This window comes from Oryx dammah, unplaced genomic scaffold (assembly GCF_014754425.2).
Source record: "Oryx dammah isolate SB20612 unplaced genomic scaffold, SCBI_Odam_1.1 HiC_scaffold_11, whole genome shotgun sequence".
Taxonomy (NCBI): Eukaryota; Metazoa; Chordata; class Mammalia; order Artiodactyla; family Bovidae; genus Oryx; species Oryx dammah.
In genome coordinates this window covers 20,296,764-20,322,253 of record NW_024070195.1, presented here as the reverse complement: position 1 = coordinate 20,322,253, position 25,490 = coordinate 20,296,764, and the positions used below count along the sequence as shown (strand labels likewise).

The following is a 25,490-nucleotide window of genomic DNA, read 5'->3' as shown; positions in this document are numbered from 1 at the left end:
CTCTGCATCCCTCATTAGCATAAAGGCCCTATAAGTAGCAGAAATCCGCTTCCTATTTTCCATTTATCTTTTGTGTTTTCAGGTTTTAAAATGCCTGAGCCAGCCAAGTCCGCTCCGGCCCCGAAGAAGGGCTCCAAGAAGGCGGTGACCAAGGCCCAGAAGAAGGATGGCAAGAAGCGCAAGCGCAGCCGCAAGGAGAGCTACTCTGTGTATGTGTACAAGGTGCTAAAGCAGGTCCACCCGGACACTGGCATCTCGTCCAAGGCCATGGGCATCATGAACTCCTTCGTCAACGACATCTTCGAGCGTATTGCGGGCGAGGCATCGCGCCTGGCGCATTACAACAAGCGCTCGACTATTACATCCAGGGAGATCCAGACGGCCGTGCGCCTGCTGTTACCCGGGGAGTTGGCCAAACATGCCGTGTCCGAGGGTACCAAAGCTGTCACCAAGTATACCAGCTCCAAGTGAACTTGCCAAGTAAGCGTCTTTACACCTAACCCCAAAGGCTCTTTTAAGAGCCACCCACGTGTGCACAGAGAGAGCTGTAATCTATGCATGCTGGACTTTAATTAATGGGCCTAAGGACTGACGGAACTAGTATGCTAATCTGAATGAGAAATTATTTTTAAAAAAACTTATAAAAAACTGAATAGGAGACTGGTGTCTTGTAATATCAGTTTAAGAGGCATGCAATTCGACAAGTCTCCATCACGGCTGAACTGTGGGCTAGTAACGGAAGGCAGGGAAACTAGGCGGGCGGAGGAAAAGTGTCGCAATTGTATTTAGCATACAGTGTGTAGCACACAAAATTCCCAAACCAGGGAGTCGCTGGGTGGGACGGGTTAAGGGAGGGGAAGAGCGCACTTCGGAGTAACGTTTCCATTCTCTAAAAAAGGTGAGTAGATTAAAGGCATAAAATCTGTGCTACAAGGGAAACAATTTGTTTAACGATTTGGGGTAAGATGCAATGTGACTTGATTACTTAACGTTAAAACCCCGTGATCTTCAGTGTTCAGTTTTCTTTGACACCTGCGAAAAATACAGAGGCCTGTCTGGCGCTCGCTAGTCAGGGCTCCATTGGAACAGCTCCACAATCACCGGCTGCCTAACCTGGAAGTTATGCTAAAAAATGATGTGCAGCCCCGGCCTAAATAAGGTAGAAGTGTAAATATAGGTCAGTGACATATGCTTTTCACACCAGCTCTTCAAACTTCAAATGTTTCCAAGTCCCTTAACAGCTGTCATGGGATTTTCCTGTACCTCTAATGAGCCTGCCCCATGCTTGAGGATCCAAATCAGACCAACCTCTCCTCTGCCTTATCTGTTTATCCAAAAATAGGTTCAAACATAGGTTTGAAAAATAGGTTCAAACATAGGTTTAAAAAACCCAGGCTGCCTACAAGGTTTTTATTTCGTTCTCTTCCTGTTTTCCTCACATATAAATTCTAGTTTGTCTTTATTGGATGAAGTAATTCTTGCTTGATTTCTCTTCAGTACAAGAGCAGGCTGACTAATCATTAACACTTGACAGTTTATTTCTGAAGAGTCCACCGAGACATTGTTTACCTGAGTCTTACCTTAAGAATCAATAGAAATGTGACCTGAATATATAGTTCGTCTAGCCCTGGGCACTTTTGAGTTTACTGTTTCTCTTCCCTTGGCTCATGCATGCTAAAATTTTTGCCCAATTTGCTTCTTGATTTGGTGTTTGGATTGGATGGATACACATTAGTGGTTTTATGATTAGATCATTAAGTGATTGGCACAGTGGTAAAGAATTCAACCCACCTGCCTGTGGAGGAGATGCAACCATCCCTGGATCAAGAAAATCCCCTGGATCTTGTAGACCTTCTTGGAGTAGGAAATGGCAGCCCACTCCAGTATTCTTGCCTGGAAAATTGACTGAACGACTGGGCCTGAGCAACTGATCACCCACGCACAGTAAGAGATTTTGTTACTGTTGAGTCGCCAAGTTGTGTCCAACTCTTCTGTGACCTCATGGGCTGTAGACTGCCAGAGTCCTTTCTCCATGGGATTTCCAGGCAAGAATACTGGAGTGGGTTGCCATTTGCTTTTCCAAGGAATCTTCCGGACCCAGATATTGAACCTGAGGCTCCTGCCAAGTCTCTTGCATTACAGGTGGATTCTTCACCCGAGTCACCTAATTGGTGGCAAAGGACAGGGTCGAATTTGGTTCATTTCTTAATCTTTTGGGGGTTGTTTGAGGATTCTGATATTCTCTGGCAATTGAGAACACAGGATCAGGAAGCTGGTGTTTATCTTTCTAGCCTTTGATGGGATCAACTGTATTTGGTGTTTTGTGTCTATATACTGTGTGTTCTTTTAACTAGAAATCAGAGTTTCTTTCAAAATTGTTTCTGTGATTACTCAGTATGAGTCCAAATAATCGTTACTATCAGCAAAAGCAATATTCCTGCATCAAAAATAATGTGAATATAAAATGGCCACCTAAAACTTTTTGCCTTAATAAAATTGTAGACTCAACAGTAAACTGAAGAAAAAAACAAGGAAATAGAATCTTCTTCATGGAATTGGCCCGTCTTGGTATCCCGAAGCCTCAAAAGTTTATGATTCAGAAATTCAAAAAAAAAAAATTGTCTCTTCTTTAAAGTCAGGAGAGAGAAGAAATATGCCATTATAAATAGAGCTATTGAATCATATTTTAAAAAAAAGAGCACTTCCAATACCTGTATTAAAACAAACATTTAATAGTTTACAATCCTTAAAGAGTTCATTGTGAGGGATATGGCACTGGAAACTAGAACTTCCTACCAACCTTTGAAGGATATGAGAGACTTAACTCATATTCTCAGCAACGGTGTTCCTCAAGGGATCTCTAATCATAATCACATTTGTGTTTAACCGATTAACATACTTAAATCTCTGTGCTGTTTTTAAATTAAATCTTTAATTTTTGTTACATTTCACAATTAGCTCCTCTAAAAATTGTACGGTGATTGAGAATCTTAAAGCTTTATGAATACAAATAATTTTAAACATTATCTACTTCAGCAGAAAATTTAAAAAATTATAACGTAAACTCAAATTTTAAATAGCTTATATAAAGTCTAAATAGATCAATTTAAAATAAGAGGAAAATAAAATTCTCCTGATTCTTTAAATGTGGCTACGTCTTAAGTGATAACTCAGGCAAAAAAAGAGAAAGTTTCACTGAATTTAATTACTGGTGATTGTTAACAAGTTATGAGATAAGAAACAGAACTACTCCACTATCTTCAAACAACTTAAATATTTTAATACATAGCATGTAATTCTATAGGAAAAAATCAAATATTTCTAATATAACTTTTTGGATAAATTTACTGGCTTAAAAAATTTGCTTTAAAAATGGATCTATGTCTTTTTATTTATTATTGTCATAATGTAAAGTAATGTTACCATAATATTCTAGTTTACCCAAGTTTAGGGATTATTTTCTTTCAAAAAAAAAGCTAATTTAAATTTGCTAAGTTACTTCAACTTGGTTTAGTGATTAGATGAGTTAACATCTATTTATTTAAAATTCTACATTATGTTAACTATGCATTGAACTAAATTATCACAAGATAGTGATAAAGTGAATAGGTAATGTCACTTTTAAAATGGAATTAATTTTTATAAGATTACAAATCATATTGACTCATTGTGTCAACTTAAATCATGAATTCAAAGTTTATAGATACTACAAAATTTAGGTGGTATTAAATTGAGTAAATGAATGGCTAATCTTTGGATACCTGAGCAATTTCTAAATTGGAGAGTACAAAATACACATCACTAAAAACAATTAGAACTGTGCAAGCCTTTTATTTTTACACAGTTGAGAATGATCATAGATTAATAGGTTAGAGAGCATATAGATGCCTTCGGAGAATGGGAATAGATATGCTTGTTTTTGCCACTTCAAATTTGTAAAGGGTGTAAGTAAAGGATACATGTGAGCCCAGAGAACAAGAAAGGTTTTGGACGGCCTCCCAGTTTCTTTATGCCTGTGAGGGAATACAGTTGCCTGCTTCTTAAAAGGGCTGTTGTTAATACAAACAGCTCTGACTCTACCAAGTACTATAGCTACAGAGAAACACAAATCTATACACAGACAATGGCCATGTTTGGTCTGTTCATTTAATGGGAAGTTGTTCATTAACGTGACATGTGTGTGTCTCTCAGTTGTGTCTGACTCCTTGTGACCCCATGGCTCCTCTGTCCATGGAATTCCCCAGGCAAGAATACTGGAATGGGTTGCCATTCCCCTCTCCAGGGTATCATCCTTACCAGGGATCAAACCTGGGTCTCCTGCATTGCAGGCAGATTTTTACCATCTGAACCGCTGGGGAAGCATGCATTAACGTAGTAATTTCAATTTAATATGTGCTGTCTTATTTATGCTGATAAAGTAAATGCACTTTAGAGCTGCTATTAAAAACTTTGAATTTATAATTATATTTATCAACCATCCCCTCAATAAAAATTGACTATCCAAATCTCTCATACTGTTGGTAAAACCACCCACAGACTTTATAGTCATGTAACCAAAAATAACTCCAAGAGCAAGCACAAACTAGTTCAGATTTTACAAAAATGTTGATTAGCTCAAAGACATAACAAGTGATTGAATCTTGCCTTATCTCCAATTAGTATAACTTGAAAAACCATAAAGGTGGGACAGTGAACATTAACAAGTCAATTTCATGTTATTGTTTCAAAATATATGGATTTTTTTTACAAACTGGGAATATATGTAATCCTTTTAAATAATAAAAAATGAGATCATAGATAAAATATTCTTATTAGAACATATCAATCTATATCACCCACTAACTGCTAAGAGGATAATACAAATAATTTAAAGTATAATTACCTAAAAGATTTTAATTTTTACTAGAAAAATAAAAATTTTAGTTTTACTATACCAAAATTTTACTTCTAACTGTATTAATAATGATATAATCTACATCTGAGTAGTCTCAAACTCTTATCATTTGAAATTGTACTGAAAAATCCATGTGACTTGTCTTTTCTTCACTTGTGACATGTTTCAATTATCAGGTGTTTCCTGAAACTAATGTTAGCTACACTTATCATATATAAAATAAATGCAATCTACATGTCAAACAAAGACTTCAACAGACACACCTCTACCTAATATAAAATTAAAAGTTGTATTGAAAGAGACATTTAAAAAAATGTCAACTTTTAACAATGCTATCCTGTGCTTAGTCATGTCTGACTCTTTGCAACCCCATGGACTATAGCCCACCAGGCTCCTCTGTTCATGGCGATTCTCAAGGCAAGAATACTGGTGTGGGTTGCCATGCCCTCCTCCAGGGGATTTTCCCAACCCAGGTATCCCGAGTTGCAGGCAGATTCTTTTTACCACCTGAGCCACCACGGAAAGTGAAAGTGAAGTTGTTCAGTCGTGTCCGACTCTTTGTGACCCCATAGACTGTAGCCTACCAGGCTCCTCTGTCCATGGAATTTTCCAGGCAAGAGTACTGGAATGGATTGCCATTTCCTTCTTCAGGGGATCTTCCCAACCCAGGGCTCTAACCCAGGTCTCCCACATTGTAGACAGAGGCTTTACTGTCTGAGCCACCAGGGGAAGCCCTTAATAATGCTAAAGTGAAGTCACTCAGTCGTGCCCGACTCTTTTCGACCCCATGGGCAGTAGCCTGCACCAAGCTCCTCCATCCATGAGATTTTCAAGGCAAGAGTGCTGGAGTGGGTTGCCATTTCCTTCTCCAGGGAATTTTCCCAACCCAGGGATCAAACCCAGGTCTCTCACATTGTAGACAGACACTTTACCATCTGTGCCACCAGGAAAGTCATAATAATGCTAGGAAAGGCCATTTCCAGTATTTTAAACTATGAGTGTTTTTAAGCTTCAGGACTAATGGATTATTTTTTTTCACATAGTTAACATATTTAGAATTCTACCACTTGGATATACACTCTCATTGAAAAGTGAATCTAGATACTTACAAAAAGATTTTCAGAATTTGGGAAGTAGGAAGTCTTCCTCTTAAGATTCTACAGATCCAGATGAGATCTAGAATAGATCACTTTTTCCTTCTTCTTCCTTTTGTGTTACTCTTTGACCTTGTCTCCATTATCTGTTTTTCCAGTGATTAGATTTCAGATTTGTTCTTCCCAAGTGTTAGAAGACTCTCGGTGTTTGGCTTTCCCAGGTGGTGCAGTGCCTGCCAATGTGGGAGTCACATGAGACATGGGTTTGAGTCATGAGTTGGGAAGATCTCCTGAAGGAGGAAATGGTAACTCCAGTATTCCTGCCTGGAAAATTCCATGGACAGAAGAGCCTGGCCAGCGACAGTACACGGGATCATTACTGAGAGAATGAGGACTCACGAGTATTTGAAAATAATTTAAAATCCTTAGAATGTAGTCCTCTGTACCTTGACTAAAAGTTCTTGAACAAAAGACTGGATACTCCATAATCTATTTCTGAGTATGGCTCAAGTAGTTAAAACTGCAGTTAGAAAAAATGACATTTATTTAACTTAATTCCATGAAGTTGATCTTTGAGAACTGTTCTTCTATTTTCAGTTTAGTTCACTTCAGTCGCTCAGTCATGTCCAACTCTCTGTGACCCCATGGACTGCAGCACACCAGGCTTCCCTGTCCATCATCAACTCCCGGAGCTTACTCAAACTCTTTTCCATTGAGTCAGTGACACCACCCAAACATCTCATCTACTGTCATCCCCTTCTCCTCCTGCCTTCAATCTTTCCCAGCATCAGGGTCTTTTCAAATGAGTCAGTTCTTTGCATCAGGTAGCCAAAGTACTGGAGTTTCAGCTTCAGCATCAGTCCTTCCAATGAATATTCAGGACTGCTTCCCTTTAGGATGGACTGGTTGGATCTTCTTGTAGTACAAGGGACTCTCAAGAGTCTTCAACACCACAGTTCAAAAGCATCAATTCTTTGGTGCTCAGCTTTCCTTATAGTCCAACTCTTACATCCATACACAACTACTGGAAAAACCATAGCTTTGACTAGATGGACTTTTGTTGGCAAAGTAATGTCTCTGCTTTTTAATAAGCTGTCTAGGTTGGTCATAACTTTTCTTCCAAGGAGCAAATGTCTTTCAATTTCATGGCTGCAGTCACCATCTGTGGTGATTTTGCAGCCCCCAAAATAAAGTCTGTCACTGTTTCCTTTGTTTCCCCGTCTATTTGCCATGAAGTGATGGGAATGGATGCCATGATCTTAGTTTTCTAAATGTTGAGTTTTAAGCCAACTTTTTCACTCTTGTCTTTCACTTTCATTAAGAGGCTCTTTAGTTCTTCTTCACTTTCTGCCATAAGGGTAGTATCATCTGCATATCTGAGGTTATTGATATTTCTCCCAGCAATCTTGATTCTAGCTTGTGTTTCTTCCAGCCCAGTGTTTCTCATGATGTACTCTGCATAGAAGTTAAACAAGCAGGGTGACAATATACAGCCTTGACGTACTCCTTTTCCTATTTGGAACCAGTCTGTTGTTCCATGTCCAGTTCTAACTGTTGCTTCTTGACCTGCATACAGATTTCTCAAGAGGCAGGTCAGGTGGTCTGGTATTCCCATCTCTTGAAGAATTTTCCACAGTTTATTGTGATCCACACAGTCAAAGGCTTTGGCATAGTCAATAAAGCAGAAGTAGATGATTTTCTGGAACTCTCTTCCTTTTTCCATGATCCAGCGGGTGTTGGCAATTTGATCTCTGGTTCCTCTGCCTTTTCTAAATCCAACTTGAACATCTGGAAGTTCATAGTTCATGTACTGTTAAAGCCTGGCTTGGAGAATTTTGAGCATTATTTTGCTAGCGTGTGAGATGAGTGCAATTGTGCAGTAGTTTGAGCATTCTTTGGTATTGCCTTTCTTTGGGATTGGAATGAAAACTGACCTTTCCCCGTCCTGTGGCCCCTGCTGAGTTTTCCAAATTTGCTGGAATATTGCATGCAGCACTTTCACAGCATCATCTTTTAGGATTTGAAATAGCTCAACTGGAATTCCATCACTTCCACTAGCTTTGTTAGAAGAGATCTCTAGTCTTTCCCATTCTATTGTTTTCCTCTGTTTTTTCTATTTAAGACATATCAATTAAGTACTTGAAGATAAAAGAGATTTCAAATATTTCTTATTATATATGTGATTGCCTTCATGAACTTTTTGTTCTCCTCCTCTGTTTAATATGCAGATAACAAAATGTTCCAAAGAGATGACTAAAACCCACTACAGCTTTATAAGAGTCTTGATCAAAGTGGGGAAATTGAGAGATTTTGATGCTGGAAATGGTGAACATATAGCCTCTAAAATAAAAATACTGATTGAGAGTTGGTGGAATATATTACACAGAGGCAGCTTGTCACATTATGCTTCACAGTCAGTCTTGAGAATTTATAGAGAATCATCATTATTATTATTTTTAAATCCTCTTTGGTCTATGTAAGAACAGATTGTCCACAGTGAACTCTTTCCTACTGAAAATAAATAATGTACAAACATGATATCCTGTTCATGGACAGTCTGCAGACATTTTCTCCCTTCTTTCTATTATATAGACATCTTTTTTGACCTTTTTGGATGAAATAATCTATTGCTTGACATACCTTATACACAAGTAAACAGTGTGCTAATAATTAGTAGAACAACTTTGAGTTACTGTTTGACAGACCTACTATTCTGAGCCTGTGGGGTGATAATAATTACCTACTTATAAAGATGGGCTGAGGATTAAATGAAATGACAAATATAAAATATTTGTCCTAGAAATGATATGATGCCAGTAAAGTGACGGTGCAGCATTGCTCCCTGATGACTGAAGTGTAGCCCTTGGAGAAAGAACCTCCAAATTTAACTCCCAGCTTGCCAATTATTAGCTGTGAGACTGATGCAAGCCATTAATCTCTCTGTGCTTCTTCATCTTGAGGATGATAGTAATAGCACGTACCTTCTAGATGTTTGTGACGATCAAAGACCTTTAATGAAAAAAAAAAAAGACCTTTAATGCACAGAACACACTTTGAAGAGTGCCTGGCCCATAGTAGGTACTCACTTTTTGTGTGATGTTTGACAAGTTTCACTTATATCCTTCTTTACATCCTAAAGGGAACTAAGGCAGCTTATGATTGAAGACCTTGATAGGAATTTCAAAAGCAATATGAAAAGATTGCCAGTGGATTCCAATGAATTTATGTTGGCCCAACAAGTCAAACGAACATGCATTTTCTTTCTCCATTAATACTTGATTAGGTCCCTAAGCATATACCTAAGGACATAAAGAATGATAGCTATAATTTGTCTTGAAACTTCCAGATTTGTAAAGATGTATAGATTCAGTACTTTGCAGTCCAACAGACCTAAATTCAAAAGCATTAAAAATGAGTAGGCTTTTCCAAACTTTCACCTTGTGCAATCCTGGATGACTAAGCATAAAAATAAATTGGGCCAAATACACAGTTGCCTGTGAACTTGTCAGCAAATCTAGACTCTGATTAAACTTTTTGGACTCTGAAAATTAGCTTGACATATCCTCAGGTACTATATGTTTATTGTAAATTAGGGAAAAGTAAATTTGGAGAATCAGCTACTTTCTTATTGTCTCACATCAGTTCTGAGAGAGGAAAATGAGGCTTTATTTGCTTATTTAGACTCACATAACCTTATCATCTAATAAGCAATTTGTATTGTAATTAATAGAAAGTGCTAGTTTTGTCTTTCTATGGGTATTCATGGTGTTAGATGTCCCAGCTGCAGGCCCAGAGGGATGAAGGAACAAAAATGCTGAGCCTTGTCTCATTCTGTGAAGAAACTGACTTAGATAGAGAGGAGATACTGGGGTAAAACCTTGATCTTATCACTTTCAGCCCAAGTTCTTGAACAGTAAAAGAATTATCTTCAAAAGCAATAAAGATAAAACCTTATTCTCATTTTCTTTTTTCTCTCCTCTACTCCTCTTCTTTGTTTTTCTTTATTTTCTTTTCACTTTTTTCCCTGATATAATTGACCTTATCTCTGTTGTAGGATGATATAAAAATATCAACGATTTAAATGTGCCCTTTTCATTGCTGGATTTGCATGAACAATTCAGATCCATAGATGTTACTAGATTTTCAAACACATGCATTTTGGCTTTAGTGCACTGAAATACATATATTTTTTTTTAATTGAAAGAAACATATACAATTACATATTTAAGAATTCTACAGAGATGATACAAGTTCTGATGTCTTGAAAGGAAGAATGCCTGCTAGCTTCCAAGGTGGGTCAAGGATACCAGCAAACATCAGGGTGAAAGTTTTTTGGAGGTTCTGGAAAGTGCTCAGCATGCTTGACTCTAAGCATCTGAGACTGAGCCTGACTCCATCAATTCTAGACATAAATAGTGTGAGTGGATTGGATTTTTTTTCCTACATATATATATTTTAAGATTAGTTTTGGTTTACAACAAAATTGAGAGGGAGGTACAGAGATTTCTAAAATATCCCCTACCTCCCCCACCACACACACACACACACACACACACGTGTAGCCTTTCCCATTATCAACATCACTCATCAAAATGGTATATATATATTTTTTAACCGACCAAGGATGAACTTATATTGACACAACAGCATGATCACCCACAGTCTGTAGTTGACCTTAGGATTCATTGTTGATGTTGTACGTTCTATGCGTTTGGTCAAATGTCTAATGACTTACATTTACTTACATGAAACACAATTTGATGGGCTCTTCCCCCTGTCCTCTGTCTGTGCTCTCTTTCTCTCATGTTCTACACTGCAGTCAGATTTGCACATGCTTTGCTTTTCTTGGTTTTTAGCCTCCCACATATGCTAGAACTCCATCTTTGTTATTTCTACCACAGAAGGAATGTAGCCAGAGTTGCATGGTCTAAGGAAGGGTTCCTTCCCTTTCTCCTTTGGTCCTATGGACCATCCTCTGGTTCTTGTTCGTTTAGAGCTAAGGAGCCATCTTCAGTGATAATCTCTTGGAAAAAGTCAAAGTCACTGTCCTCTTGGAGTTTACATCTTAGCCAGGGAAGACAGGCAACAAGCAGTAGTTAAAATAAGTAATTATATAGAATATGAGAAAGGAATTAGTGCTATGGAAAGGGAAAATGTAAAACAGGGGAATCAAGAGGATCAGTAGATATAATTTGCACATTAGCATTCATTAAAATGTTCAATATAACAAGAGTAGCTAATACTATTGTAGCACTTAGTATGAGCCAGCTACTAGTCTAAGTGCTTTCCTCTGTTAACTCAGTTTATTCTCAAACAAAGAGTAAAATGTTAGTTGCAAAGTGCTTACCCAGCTCTTGGAGGAAGACCCAGGAATGAGACAAAGAAGAGAAATCAAAGCCCTATACATTCTGCTTTTGAAGTGTCTTGAGTACTTGTCTCTTCCTCTAGCACCCGAACAGGAGTTGGGAAATACACTTTGTAACAACCCAAGAAAGAGACTAAGCATTTGGGTATATTTCCATTAGATGTGTGGTTGAGCTTATTTAAAAGTGGGGAATGACTTCATCTGCCAGCAGCCCAGAGGGATGAGCCTCTGAGAGAAGGGAGGCTTCTGGGAACTGTTAAAACTGCTTAATATGGGAATAACAAGCTGGAACTCATCAACCTGTCGTCATGCAAGCGCCTTCCTCATTCCTCACAAGTGGTTCCACAAGGCTCACCACAAAGCACTTCACCCTAGAAAATCCCCACCACCTGGCCTTTGTCACTATGTCTCCTTTGTGAAAGCCCTAACACTCTTTCCTCACCTGATAAATGACTACCCGCCCTTCAAGACTTAACTCAAACCTGACTTACTGGACACTAACTAGATCATGCTCATCTTTTATTTACGAGTGCACACACACAGACTCAAGCACTGGAGGGTCTGGGTTTACTGTAGAGGATGGCACACCATCCAACAGCTGTCCCACCTGGGAAACTCAATCTCTCCGAGCCTTAATTTCCTCAACTATAAACCACGGAGTACCATTATAGGTACCTCAGAAGCTTGTGCAAGAATAAATGCATTGGTACCTATAAAGTGGTTAGAGCACTGCCCAGCACAGAACAAACACCCAAAGAACATTAGCCATTGTGATTATTGTTGTTCTGAGTCAGTATCAGATATTTGATGAATTATAGAAGTGAATTAATCAATCAATCTCTCTTTTTACAGGAGGAGCAAATGGGCTTTAGAAAAGTATTTTCCCACTACTGGTCACCGCTGGACTTTATTATATCTCAAAAATAAGTCAATGAAAATGACTGATACCAGAAGCAGAAAAAAAGTATTTTCAACAATCATAGAAAAATCAATGAGAACCTGGCTAAAGCATTTATTTTGAGTATAAAAATATTAAATGGTCATTTGAGAAATTTGCAAGAAGAAAAATACATAACAGAAAATTAAAAAAAATCTTAGTATCTCTTTTCTATATGCATATAAGACCTATAAATATATGAATATGAACATATATGAGATTCACCTATAAAAATATGTCATTTAAAAACCAAATTTAAGTATCATGCTATATATGTACACATATTGAGTTTTCTAGGTAATATGCCTAGAAACACATTATTTAATGGGTATATTATTACTGATACAAGTAGTCCTCTGCTACTGGCTATTTAGATTGAGTTCCATTTTTATGCATTATAAATCATATAGGTCACACTTCTTTGTATGTAAATCTTTGTTTAAATATTTATTTCCTTAGAATAGACTTCTAGAAGTAGAATACTAAATCCCAAGGTAAAATCATTTTTTAATATTCTTAATATATACATTGTCAAATTACCTTTCAGAAGGACTATGCCAGTTTATAATCCCAGTATAATTTAAAAATTCTTTTTTTCATAGCTGTCATTTTTACTGAGAACACTTTTAAAGATTGTTAACCAGATAGATTTTTAAAAAAAATTGAACTGTAATTTCCTTTATTATGAGTGGAGGTAGTATTTTTCCCCATGCTTTTATTAGCCATGACCCCATGAAAAATAAACTGCTGTAAAATAGTGGACGTGACTGCAGTCATTCCATGGGAAAGCACCATGTAAAGAATAAGTAGGTAGGATCTTAGGTTAAGATCAAGAAACAACTATTTATCAGGTGCCTCCTCTGTCCAGGACAATGCTGGAATAATGAACCATGTTTGGCCCTGTGTAACTAAAACTACTTTTACCTACATTGTCTCATACAAGCCTCCTAACCAGTACATGAGAAAAGTCGCTATGGATTGACTTACGCACTGCCCCTCTCCAAATTCATTTGCTGAGACCCTAAGCCCCTTTGTAACTATATTTGGAGACAGAGCTTTTAGGAGGTAATTTAGGTTAAAGAGGTCATAAAGATGGGTCCCTAATCCAATAGGACTCCAGGTCTCACAAGAAGAGAAAGAGGGAGCCATCATGCTTCTGGTGTGCAAGCACTAAAGAAAGACTATATAAGGACACAGCAAGAAGGCAGCCCTCTATAGGACAGGAAAAGAGGTGTCACCGGAACCTGACCATGCTGGCACCCTGGCCTTTTCTAGCCTCCAAAGTTGTGAAGAAATAAATTTCTATTGTTTAAGCCACCAGTCTATTTTGTTTGAGTAGCCTGAGAAGACTAAGAGTGAGATGGGAGAAGCAGAGCCTTTTGAAGATAGACTTCTTGAAATAAAGTCCCAGCTTTCCTGCTCACTAGCTCTAAGACTTTAGGCAAGTTATGTGACTTTTCTGTGACTCAGGTTCCTCATATATAAAATAAATTCCTACTTTTTAAAAATTTTTTCAGGGAAAAATACTTGGGACAACGATTCTCACATATATACTGTATATATGTGTGAGCTTGTTTTTATGGTATATTTTAGATTTATAATGCAAAATATGAGTCTTTTCTATGAATATTAAATTATGGAATCTAAGAATTTTTTTAAGTTCCATTCTTTGTTATTTTTACAGCAATGATATATTCTGTCCATTCCATAATCCAACTCTACATCACTGACATTTAATGGCACAACCTCTAAGGGATCACCAAAGTTCAGGGAAACCAAATACACGTTAAAAGAGAGTCCTCAGTAAAATGTAATCTAAGGAGAAAAAATTTTCAAAAGGGTCAGAATGTATTAGTAGGCTGTGAAATCAATCTCATGATTTACAACCAGCATTTTTTTTTAAATAAAATAAACTAGATTAAAATATATCAGAGAGCCCTTAAGGTAGCATTGTTTTCAGAGTTTTTGTTTCAGATGTTTGTCTGTAGGTGCACATATGGGCACATGGATGTGAAGCAAAGAGAGTGAAAGAGATTTTTCTATTTTCTATTTCTTGCAATCAGAAGTTTGCAAGTCTCATCATCTGATTTCCTCTGAAGTATTTCAGAAGAAGTATTACATTATCATAATCATTCTTTCCCCACAGCTCTGTAGACACACCTGCCAGGCCAGTCCTTTTAGAGATCTGGGTCTGTGGTTTCCAATAAGCTCTTCATATCAGGGTTCCTGCCTCAAATTTTATATTAAGGGGAGAGATTGTATCTGTTTCGTTGAGGTGTTTTTTTTTTTTTTTTTTACAGTGAAGTGTCAAGGAGATGGGGGTGGGCATAAGGGTAAGGTTTCAACTAATGAAACCAGAAACAAAACTCAGTTTAGGACACTAGCCACAAGGGGACCTGATTTTGGCCAAGCAGATATCATGTGTGAGATCTGTATTATTTACTTCATGCTCGAGGGTCTGCTATCAAGTTGTAGAGACTGAGAAGTTGTTTTAGTCACAAACAATCCACATGCCTGTAGATCATGGTTTATTAGATTGTGTTTGCCCAAATAAGGTGGTACCCTGAAGGTTTTTCAACAATTCTAAAAGCATCTTTCAAGCCTGCAGTGAGACTTCTAAGATATGTGTTACTTCCTTCATGTACATAAATAATTTTCAACTAGAATAAAGGTGTGAATAATTTATTTTTTCCACCAACTGGAAGCCAACCATTTGGAAGATCACTCAGAAAACATGAGATAACTCTTTCCTTTAAAATTACTTTTATATTTACAAGGAAAAGAGGAGGTTTTGTTCTTCTCTTTAAACTTTGGTGACAATTGAGAGCTTTATTGAATAGCTTTGGCATGCAGAGTCATTTTTCATTAAAAATTGAAAAGGCATCTGAAATCTGTATCTCTATGGATTATTTGACAGTAGAACCTGGGCAATTCCGTGCAAGAGATTTTTGAGGTATTCAATTTTTGGAAGTGAAACAAACACAAATGCTCCTCCCCCAAGGGGCGGGGGTGGTGCCTGAGTGATGAACCAATCACAGCGCGTCCTGCCCTATATAAGGCCCTGAGGGCCTCCTCCCCGCCCCCAACCCGCCACACTTGAGCGTACTTGCTGAATGATATGTTGTGTTTTTCTTTGCTGTTATGTTTGAGACGGCGCCTGCCGCTCCAGCCGACCAGGTTCCGGCTTCCAGGGACAAATCGCAAGCAAGGAAGCGGGTAAAGAAGCCAGTTGGCTTGATGGGTGTGAGTCGGAAAACAGCAAGCGCATCAGTGTCCAAGTTGATTACTGAGGCACTTTCGGTCTCCCAGAAGAGAGCTGGCATGTCCTTGGCTGCGCTGAAAAAAGCGCTATCAGCTGCAGGTTACGACGTGGAGAGAAACAATAGTCGCATCAAGCTGGGTCTCAAAGGCCTGGTGAGCAAGGGAATCCTGGTACAGACTAGGGGTACCGGTGCGTCCGGCTCTTTCAAGCTCAGCAAGAAGGCTGCTCCTGAAGTTAGTAAGGGAAAAGTCAAAAAACCTGCTTCTGCGAAGAGTAGGAAGCTGGTCTTATCCAGAGATTCAAAGTCTCCGAAGAATGGTAAAGCCAACAAAAGAGCTAAGCAGCCGAGGACCACGGCGGCTCAGATAGCTGCTAGGAACGAGGGGAAAACTAAAAGAACCAAATGCAAACAACGGAAGAGTCCAGCGCAGGCCAGGGCAGGAAAGCCCGAAACTGGGAAGCCTAAGCTGACCCAGCAGAAAACTAATACTAGGAAAGCAACAACCAAGAAGTAATACTTCTTCACCAGTTTTCTTAGAACCCAAAGGCTCTTTTCAGAGCCATCTAAGTGATTTTAGGAGGGTGTAACATCGTTTCCAGAAGTCTCTGGAAGATTACTGGTTCTAAGTATTTGATAAATGAACCTGTGATGTGAAATTTACCTTATTGGACATATAGTACAGATACTTTAGCGTGGGTAGTGTCCAATTGCAGAGAATTGTCCATCCTAACAAAATCGGCACATTCCTTAAGTTCTTAAATGCTCTTAGAATACTGGAAGGGGCAGCCATTCTCTTCTCTAGGAGCATCTTCCTGATCCAGGGATCAAACCCAGGTATCTTGCATTAGCAGGCATATATATTCTTTACCATCTGCACCACTAGAGAATCCCTCTTCGAGAGCTACTATGTTTAAAGTTTAGGCCTAGTTTCTGAGTGGAGATCTGTCCCATGCCTCAACTATGTTTTTACCATGTTTTGTTTCTTTTCTTCACCTAATTCTACTCCAGGATATACTTTTATGTATCATTCTGTATAAGGGTTCTGAACTCCGTATCCATGGACTTAACAGGGGTTAATATAGGGAAACCACGGTCTCAATTTGGGTTAGTGGGAAGTTTTGTTTTTTTTTTTTACTTATTTAAACATCTTTCCACTGTGATTTTTTGTAAATCAAACGTTTTCGTTTTACAATTTGCAAGAATATTGAAAGATTTGTCTTCGTTACTATGAAAGCAGATTATTTTCTATGTTAAGCACATTAAAATTTGATTTTGTAATATAGTCTTAATATAATTGTGGTTGTCAGTGAAGAGAGTGAGTCTTGTTCATAATGCCCTACACAGGCTGAAAAATGTTAAACGATGTATAGAGATGTTGGAGGCTCAATGTAACCTTTAAATTCCAAACCTGCTTGTATTAGGAAAAGCATCTTTTTCACTTTAAACAATTTAGTTTTTACTTAATTTGTAATTTAGCCTTATTTAAAGATCCTCGTAAATAACACATTTATACTGTTCATCTTGTTTTGGGCCTTTATATTTGGGGCAACTTCGAACAAAGTCAATGCAAAACTATGTAATTTAAGCAGTTTCACACACAGCCATGTTCTACAGATGATTCACTAGGACATATACTGTCTGAATTCATTTGTATAATCGGACCTCTGAAGAAAAATTATTTCCTGTATGGAAAGTAACTAAACACAATAGTTTCGATTTGTATTCAATCAGCCACAGCTCAGTACTTTGGGTAAAGTAGCCACTGTTTTACGGAGTTGGGATAGTGAAGGGAAATTCTTCACTTGCCAAAAAAGGCAGTTGAGCCCATTTTCTGTACCCGAGACTCACCGCAGAGGAAAAGGAGGCTGGCTTCATCCCACCCAGCAGTGGGCCGGCTGCCAAGCACTACACAAACCTGTGCGGAACCGGTTAGACCACTCTGTGCCTTTGTTCCAGCGCCCTTCAGAGCCGGGCATAAATCGGATTGTTCCGGATACCGTTATGAAGCTCTATGCCTTGGCTAACAAGAAAACAGCTTTGAAACGCAGTGGATCTTTTTTCACCACAGTGATAATCGGCCAATGAAAGCTTGCCCGCAAAGAGCCCTGATTTGCATAACTATGTATTGTGTGGGCGGTAATACGAAGCATTGTACCATTAAAACAGCCAGCCAACCAGTTTGAAGGCTGGACATCGAAATGCACAAAACTTAAGGGCAATTACATTTATTGGTGGTTGTTTTACCGCGCCTAAAATCCTATTTTCATTATGAAAGTCATACTTCCCAATCTAAGTATGGTATGAATCTGCATTAAGGCAGCTCCCTTTAACACTTAAAATACTTCCTTACATCTCAGTAATGTCCAACAGCTCTTTAGCGAACATTTGGGCGGCCCTGAAAAGGGCCTTTAGTTTCTCTAAGCGTTCCAAGTAGATGCTTTGCTCAACCACCAAAACCGTAAAGGGTACGGCCCTGACGTTTGAGCGCGTAAACCACATCCATGGCGGTAACAGTCTTGCGCTTAGCGTGCTCCGTGTAGGTGACCGCGTCCCGGATCACATTTTCCAGAAACACTTTCAGCACCCCGCGAGTCTCTTCGTAGATAAGACCGGAGATACGTTTGACGCCTCCACGGCGAGCCAGACGTCGGATAGCTGGCTTAGTAATACCCTGGATGTTGTCCCGCAAGACTTTGCGATGGCGCTTAGCGCCCCCCTTACCAAGGCCTTTACCACCCTTCCCACGACCAGACATGACTGCTGTCGCAATAACTGCGGCCTTGACACTGCCCTTTAAATAGCGTTCTAGCGGACCTGATTGAAAACAACATGCTCAGGCGGCTTTTCCAAATTAGGTCATCAGGGGGTGGGGCAAGGAGGGGGTTATTAACATTTCAGTGTTTTCATTGGTCAGGAAACCTCGGTTCAGTGAGCTCCTGGCAGGAGAGGTGGCCTTCAATCGAATGAAAGGTTTAGTTTCTCTTTTGTCTTGCACTTTTTTCCTGCGCCTATTTGCAAGTTGAGTGTTTTCTTATCAGCTCAAGGACATGGAGCAAAGACCTCCACTTCAAATTTCTTTTTCAAAACGTTTTGTTGCTGTTGTTCATTCACTCAGTCGTGTACGACTCTTTGCGACCTTCACCATCTCCCTGAACTTGCTGGAATTCATGTCCATTGAATACGTGATCGCATCCAGCCATCTCGTCCTCCTCTTCTGCCTTAAATCATAGCTCGGTAACTAACAAATTAGGGCTTCCCAGGTGGCTCGATGGTAAAGAATCCGTCTGCCAATGTAGGAGACGCGGGTTCCATCCCTGAATGGAGATCCTCTGGAGGAGCAAATGGCAACGCACTCCATTCTTGCCTGGGAAATCCCAGGAACCTGGCAGGCTACAGTCCATGAGGTCACAGAGTCGGACACGACTGAGCATGAGCAAGCAAAACTAATAAATTAGATAATGGTCCCTTGGGGAACGTGAAAATAATATGAAAAGGAACATAGAGTTATAGGTGACGGGACTTTCCCTTTCAATTCTTCTAATGTTTCAATTTTAAAGGCCACATTTTAATGAGACAAACTATAAGCCTGGCCATGAAGAGGCTCTGGTACTAAAACTCCTGTGTATGGAAAGACTAAAAAAATAGAAAAACAATTGCAAATTTCTCCATTCAAACATGTACTGCGTGACTCCTTTTTTGGCAAATACATGTGAGAGAAGGAACTTAAAGGTAGGCTTCAGTAATCAGTTGCCCCTTGGACCCTCTTCCTGGCCTTCTGCACCTGTCTAATTGGGCTTCAATTCTTAAAAGTTCCTTTCTCTTTTCCATTAATCCTTTCTCATGTTTTAGAGACAAGAACACATGTTCTGTAGCTGTTGCTGCTGCTAAGTCGCTTCAGTCGTGTCCGACTCTGTGCAACCCCATAGACGGCAGCCCACCAGGCTCCGCCGTCCTTGGGATTCTCCAGGCAAGAACACTGGAGTGGGTTGCCATTTCCTTCTCCAATGCATGAAAGTGAAAAGTGAAGTGAAGTCGCTCAGTCATCTCTGACTCTTGGCGACCCCCTGTACTGCAGCCTACAGGCTCCTCCGTCCATGGGATTTTCCAGGCAAGAGTACTGGAGTGGGGTGCTATTGCCTTCTCCCGATGTTTTGTAGAGTTGGGGATTAATAGGAGGATGGGGCTAATACTTGATTAAGGTCATTTCTAAGCCTACAGGGCCCTCACCTGGGAGGCTTTTGATTAGATTACAAAGGGTTATGGACAGGCTAGTCTTTGTTTTTTTGTTTGTTTGTTTTTAAGCAAAATAAAACAATTGGATTTGAATATGGTTTGAGAAGGACTTCTCAATTAAAAAGTTTCTCTTTAGTTTCCAGTTGCAGCTTTTGAAAATTTCCACAGTAAGAGTCACTCTATTTAAATTGAAAAAGAAAAAGACTTCTCCCCCCTACCCCAACCCCAGTCCTGGTTAATAGATAAATGTCTATTGGTGAGACTTAGAATGAGAATATGGCCTTACACTATAACATCAGACTTAGGCAAAAAGGGAGAAGAGACCCAGTAATGGAGAGAAAAGACCAAGGAGAGGGCAGGAAAGCTCTGCATGGCACAGGGTTTATATCACTTCTAAAATAATTAGATGAGGTTGCATTTTTCTGCCCCAAATTGAGAGGTTTTGGACTCCTACCTTTCAACACCCTCTCCCACTATGAACCTGCACCTCAGAAAGGAGACTTAGCTAGGAAGAAATGTCAAACATTACAGAGGAAAAGTATGAGGTCAGAGTTCATATGTAAACATGAAAGCTGCACATGCTTTTTAATTCATGAAGGTACAATATAGTTCCTTTTTTCTTATTTTCTTTTCCCAATTTCTTCTTTTCTAAACTTTTCTCAATGAACATTGACTCAAAAAGCCATGACTGTCAGAACAGAAATATTTATGTTGTAGCCACGCGTTCCGGAAAACAAACTCACTCAGAAGGACAATGCAGATAGTGAAGTGCAGTTTGTTACACCGGCGGGCCCAAGGCAGAGTCTCCCCTTAGCCAAGGACCCCAACCAGCATTTGTGAAAATCTTTTATACCCCATGTGTATGTGTCTGAACCCACCACTCCAAATTCCTTGAGACTTACAGAAATCAAGGAAAATACAATCCCAATAACCCATCATTCACATGCTATGTGCTCATGTGCTCAAACAGTCACAATTAGCCAATAATCAATAAACCTGAGGTTACACTTCGATAGATACAGAAAAATATATGGCCTGTCTGGAGGAAGGGATGATTAGTGTATGTTTTCTCTTAAGAGATGAATACCCTAGTTATGATCTTCAAGGTTCCCCAGTCTGGATGGGGTCTTATCCTTCTGTTGTTGTTTTCATAGGCACTAAATACAGAGTTCAGAGTCCATTGGAAAGGTGGCTGAGCATGATCAGCATGAACAGGCCTAAGATGGAGTGCAGGCCCTATGAATTCCTTCTTCATTTAAAAGGTATACACATATAGGTTTATGTTGAAAATGTATCCTGCTCTAGGTGCCAGATGTTACTTGGTCCTGTGGCTTGGAAGAGAGTGGGTCACCTGGAACTCATCTTCCAAGTGAACCTAGCATCACAGAACCCCATTTATGTGACCAAGACCCTACAAATTAAAACCTTGCAAGCAAGTTGTGGCTAAGTGGATACATTAAATATTTCAACAAATAAAACAGTGATGTTAATCAAACTTGTTCTAAAAAGACAAAATGTTCAGAACCACCTATCACAAACTCAGTCAAAATACTAGAGTTCAGGAATATATATATCTATATTTATGCATATCATTCCATAATGATAATGGACTTCCCTGGTGGCTCAGATGGTAAAACATCTGCCTACCATGTGGGAGACCCAAGTTCAATCCCTGGGTTGGGAAGATCTCCTGGAGAAGGAAATGGCAACCCACTACAGTATTCTTGCCTGGAAAATCCCATAGACGGAAGAGCCTGGTAGGTTACAGTCCACGGGGTCCCAAAGATTCGGACACGATTGAGCGACTTTTTTTCACTTTCACTGCTCATATCATTCCATGGAATATATAAATTCAACAGACAATTCTGATACTTGGACAGGGTTGAAAACTACCAGCATATATCAACACTTTTCGGGGTATAATTGCACTTTAGTAAAAAGGAATCCCTTGGTAGAGATAGTTTTGAGCAATGTTATAGTTAAGGAAATGTGTAAGTACAATCTCACCTCATTTTGCCTGCCTGCCAGGGATTTATAACTTGACAGCAGCGAGATGCAGGCATTTGGGAATACCACTCCTGGTCTGGGGCTTCTCTCGGCGCTGGCTGATTTATCTCCTTCCCATTTAAGTCTTCAATGCATTTCTCTTTTTCAGTCAACTAATTTTTACTTTGGTATGACCTATTTTCTAATTATTCATTTTTCCTGTCATTCCCATTGGTGTGTTTTTGGTTCCATAATATACATCTCCTGTGTCTCTCCCTATTTTCCTCATTTCCTCTCCTTACCATTTTAAGAAAATGTTCTTAGTTTTCCCTCTTTATTTGATTTTATTTTTTCCATTTTGGCTGCACCGCATGTCTTGCAGGATCTCAGTTTCCCATCCAGGGATTCAACCTGGGTGATAGCAGTCAAAGTGCCAAGTCCTAACCACCCTGCATTTTCTCTTTAGTTCAAACTCTTTTTAAAAAGTTGTTGGCATTTGCACTTCTTAGGCCTGCTGTCCTGTGTGGGCTTTCTCCTCTAAATAGTCTTAACACATTTTGACCTACTGAAGAAAATGTATTTGGACAAGCAAGTTTCTAATATTATCTTGTCTTAAACAATTGTTTCAAAATTTTTATAAACACATTTGTAGTTAAATTTGATTTTTAAAATTCCATGGAATACTTTCTTAATCACACACACAAAACACAAAGAAAGGATTTTGCATTTGTTTAGTGGTGGAAACTGTGAACCCAAAAGTACACAAAGGAAAGATCTTTGTTACACCTATGTTTAAAATAGATGCTTTCCTACACACTGAGTGAAACTCCATTGGCATTATCCAAGTTTCTTGCTGACTGTTTTACGAAAATGTCATGTGGTCACTCTGTTTATAGAATAAAATCTGGGCTAGTTCATGCACTTGCAGAGTAAGGTTAGCTGACAAGACTTTCATTGAAGTTTATACAAGTATTGGTATTATGCTGAGCGCCCCACAAAATGCACTGAAAACAGCAAAATTCTATTTTAGAATCTTTCGGCCAAGAGCCAGAATTTGATTTTTTTTTTTTTTTTAATAACAATACTTTCTACCCAAATCTGGTGAAGAAATGATTCACATGTGCTTCAAGGCTACCCAAACTGTGATACTCCCTGAATGATAAAGAGAATAAACAGAAATGTGAATTGATAGTTAGAATTTTGTGTGTGAAAAGAAAATAAAGGTCCCAAATATTTATGAAAAATTATATAAAATTGAGATTGTATAACTGGTTATTTAAAAAATTAACAGGCCACAGTTAATAAATGTGTTAATGTGAAGAGTAGAATGTTTCTTGAAAGTTTGGCCTGTGTGAAACAAAACATTCTGAAATGTTAAAACTGGTCCTCTCCTCACTCAGGAAATATCCAAAGTATGGTCTCTAGGCATCAGAATGGTTACTTAAAGGAGTATCATAAAAAGATGCAGTGGCATCAACCACATGTTTTCTTGACTCAGAGAGAGATATTGTGTGTTGGTTAGGAATTTGACTCTGAGCCAGGCTAGCTGGAAAAAAAAAAAATCAGCATGATCATTTTCCAGCTGTGTAACCTTCAGCAAGTTAACTAACCTCTCTGTGCCTTGGTTTCTACACAACAAAATAAGGGTAACAGAATAACAAGAGCATACATATCACAGAGGAATTAAATTAATGTTTAGAATAAAGCCTGGCATCTAGTAAGTACTCAATAACTATTAGCTAAAAAAAGAAAAATTACTTTCAGGAAATATTCATGCTAAAGAAGACTTTACTGAGAATACAATTTCATCCAGCCAAGAAATAGAAGCTATAGAAGCATCTGCTTAAGGCAAACTATATGTACCCCTCATATATATGAGTAAACAGCTTAGAAAATTATTCAGAAACCGAATATGTGAGATACCTAGAATATGCATTCTAGGTCAAATAATAAATGCATGCATGATGTCAGGGCAACCACGGATTTTTAGTAAAATAGTCAATGAGATAATTTAATGCTGTATTAAAATCTACATATTAATCACTTATTTAAAAATGGGGGAGAAACATATGATGACTCAAAGCCTGTAGAAATTAAACTTAGAGATATCTGTAAATATCTTCAATGCTTAAAGTCATGCATTTTAAAATTCTAGTCATGATTAGAGTGTGTGGCTTATAAGAACCTTGCAGCATTTGAGAGAAAGGTTTTTGTTTTTAAGTGTGTATGTGTACATGAATGAATCAAGTATACAGCACACTAAGGCTATATTATTATAAAACAAGACCAAGTTTTGCCTGTACCTCCCAGCAGGCCTTAACCAACTGCTTGCAGGTGGCCTCACCAGATTTGTTTGTTTTCCTTCTGTTCTTTTCCCAGTTAAGGCAGCTCAACAGTGCCCTGTGATTGCAGCAATTCAAATACCTGGTGAATAGTTTCATCTTTGCCCTCTCACAATTTCAGGGGCTTTTCTCCAAAGGTAATCCTAAGCGGCCTACTCTTGTCTTTTGTGTTTTCCTTTCCTCCTTTCCCCTGAGGACTTTGCCCTACCTCTCTCCCCCTTCCCACCCCAACTCACGATAGTCATAAAACCACTGTGACATTTTTGGCGTTGGCCACAAGATGACGCCCTTCTCCTTACTACCAAACTTGTAAGTGGTTTTTGCCAGAGATAAAATAAAATAGGTAATTGAAATGTTGGTATCTGATTTAGAAAGGCAGAGGAACCAGAAGTCAAATTGCCAACGTCTGCTGGATCATAGAAAGAGCAAGAGAATTCCAGAAAAACATCCACTTCTGCATCATTGACTATGCTAAAGCCTTTGACTAGGTAAATCACAACAGACTGGAAAATTTTTAAAGAGATGGGATACTAGACCACCACACCTGCCTCTTGAGAAAACTGTATGCAGGTCAAGAAGCAACAGTTAGAACCAGACATGAAACAGCGGACTGGTTCCAAATTGGGAAAGGAGTATGTCAAGGCTGTATATTGTCACCCTGCTTCTAACTTATATGCAGAGTACATCATGCAAAAGGCTGGGCTAGATGAAGCACAAGCTGCAATCAAGATTGCCATTGCCAGGAAACATATCAATAACCTCAGATATGCCGATGACACCACCCTTCTGGCAGAAAGCGAAGAGGAACTAAAGAGCCTTTTGAGGAAAGTGAAAGAGGAGAGTGAAAAAGCTGGCTTAAAACTCAACATTAAAAAAACTAAGATCATGGCATCCAGTCCCATCACTTCATGGCAAATAGATGGGGAAACAATGGAAACAGTGACACTTTCATCTCTTGGATTCCAAAATCACACTGCAGATAGTGACTGCAGTTATGAAATAAAAGACGATTGCTGCCTGAAAGAAAAGCTATAACCAACCAAGACAGCAAAATAAAAAGCAGAGACATTACTTTGCAGACCAAAGCCCATCTAGTCAAACATATGGTTTTCCAGTAGTCATGTATGGATGTGAGAGTTGGACCATAAAGAAAGCTGAGCGCCAGAGAATTGATGTCTTTGAACTGTGGTGTTGGAGAAGACTCTTGAGAGTCCCTTGGACTGCAAGGAGATCCAAACAGGCAATCCTAAAGGAAATCAATTCTGAATATTCATTGGAAGTGCTGATGCTGAAGCTGAAACTCCAATACTTTGGTCACCTGATGTGAAGAACTGACTCATTGGAAAAGACCCTGATGTTGGGAAAGATTGAAGGCA

The 25,490-nt window shown here is 38.9% G+C and overlaps 3 protein-coding genes across 4 annotated transcripts in view; 2 read left to right on the top strand and 1 right to left on the bottom strand.

Moving 5' to 3' along the window:
* The first annotated feature begins 59 nt into the window (after positions 1-59).
* LOC120870438 (histone H2B type 1-C/E/F/G/I) lies at positions 60-13,047 on the top strand. 2 transcript variants are annotated; one of them, XM_040250103.1, is made up of 2 exons: positions 60-480; positions 12,206-13,047. In XM_040250103.1, the coding sequence occupies exon 1, from the start codon at positions 91-93 to the stop codon at positions 469-471; it is 381 nt and encodes a 126-aa protein (XP_040106037.1). In that variant the 5' UTR covers positions 60-90; the 3' UTR covers positions 472-480; positions 12,206-13,047. The 2 variants fall into 2 exon arrangements, 1 of the variants encoding a protein (XP_040106037.1); XR_005722773.1 differs by having other exon boundaries at positions 62-898.
* A 538-nt stretch (positions 13,048-13,585) lies between these two features.
* On the top strand, positions 13,586-17,070 carry H1-6 (H1.6 linker histone, cluster member). The gene has a single exon (XM_040250067.1). It carries the CDS (start codon positions 15,432-15,434, stop codon positions 16,065-16,067), a length of 636 nt encoding a protein of 211 aa, XP_040106001.1. The 5' UTR covers positions 13,586-15,431; the 3' UTR covers positions 16,068-17,070.
* Positions 17,071-17,757: 687 nt separating this feature from the next.
* The window catches only part of LOC120870473, a 60,879-nt gene continuing 53,146 nt past the window's right edge, over positions 17,758-25,490 (bottom strand). The window contains exon 4 of the mRNA XM_040250138.1: positions 17,758-18,325. Within this exon, the coding sequence (XP_040106072.1) occupies positions 17,997-18,325 (329 nt within the window). The 3' untranslated portion in view covers positions 17,758-17,996. The remainder of the gene's footprint in view (positions 18,326-25,490) is intronic.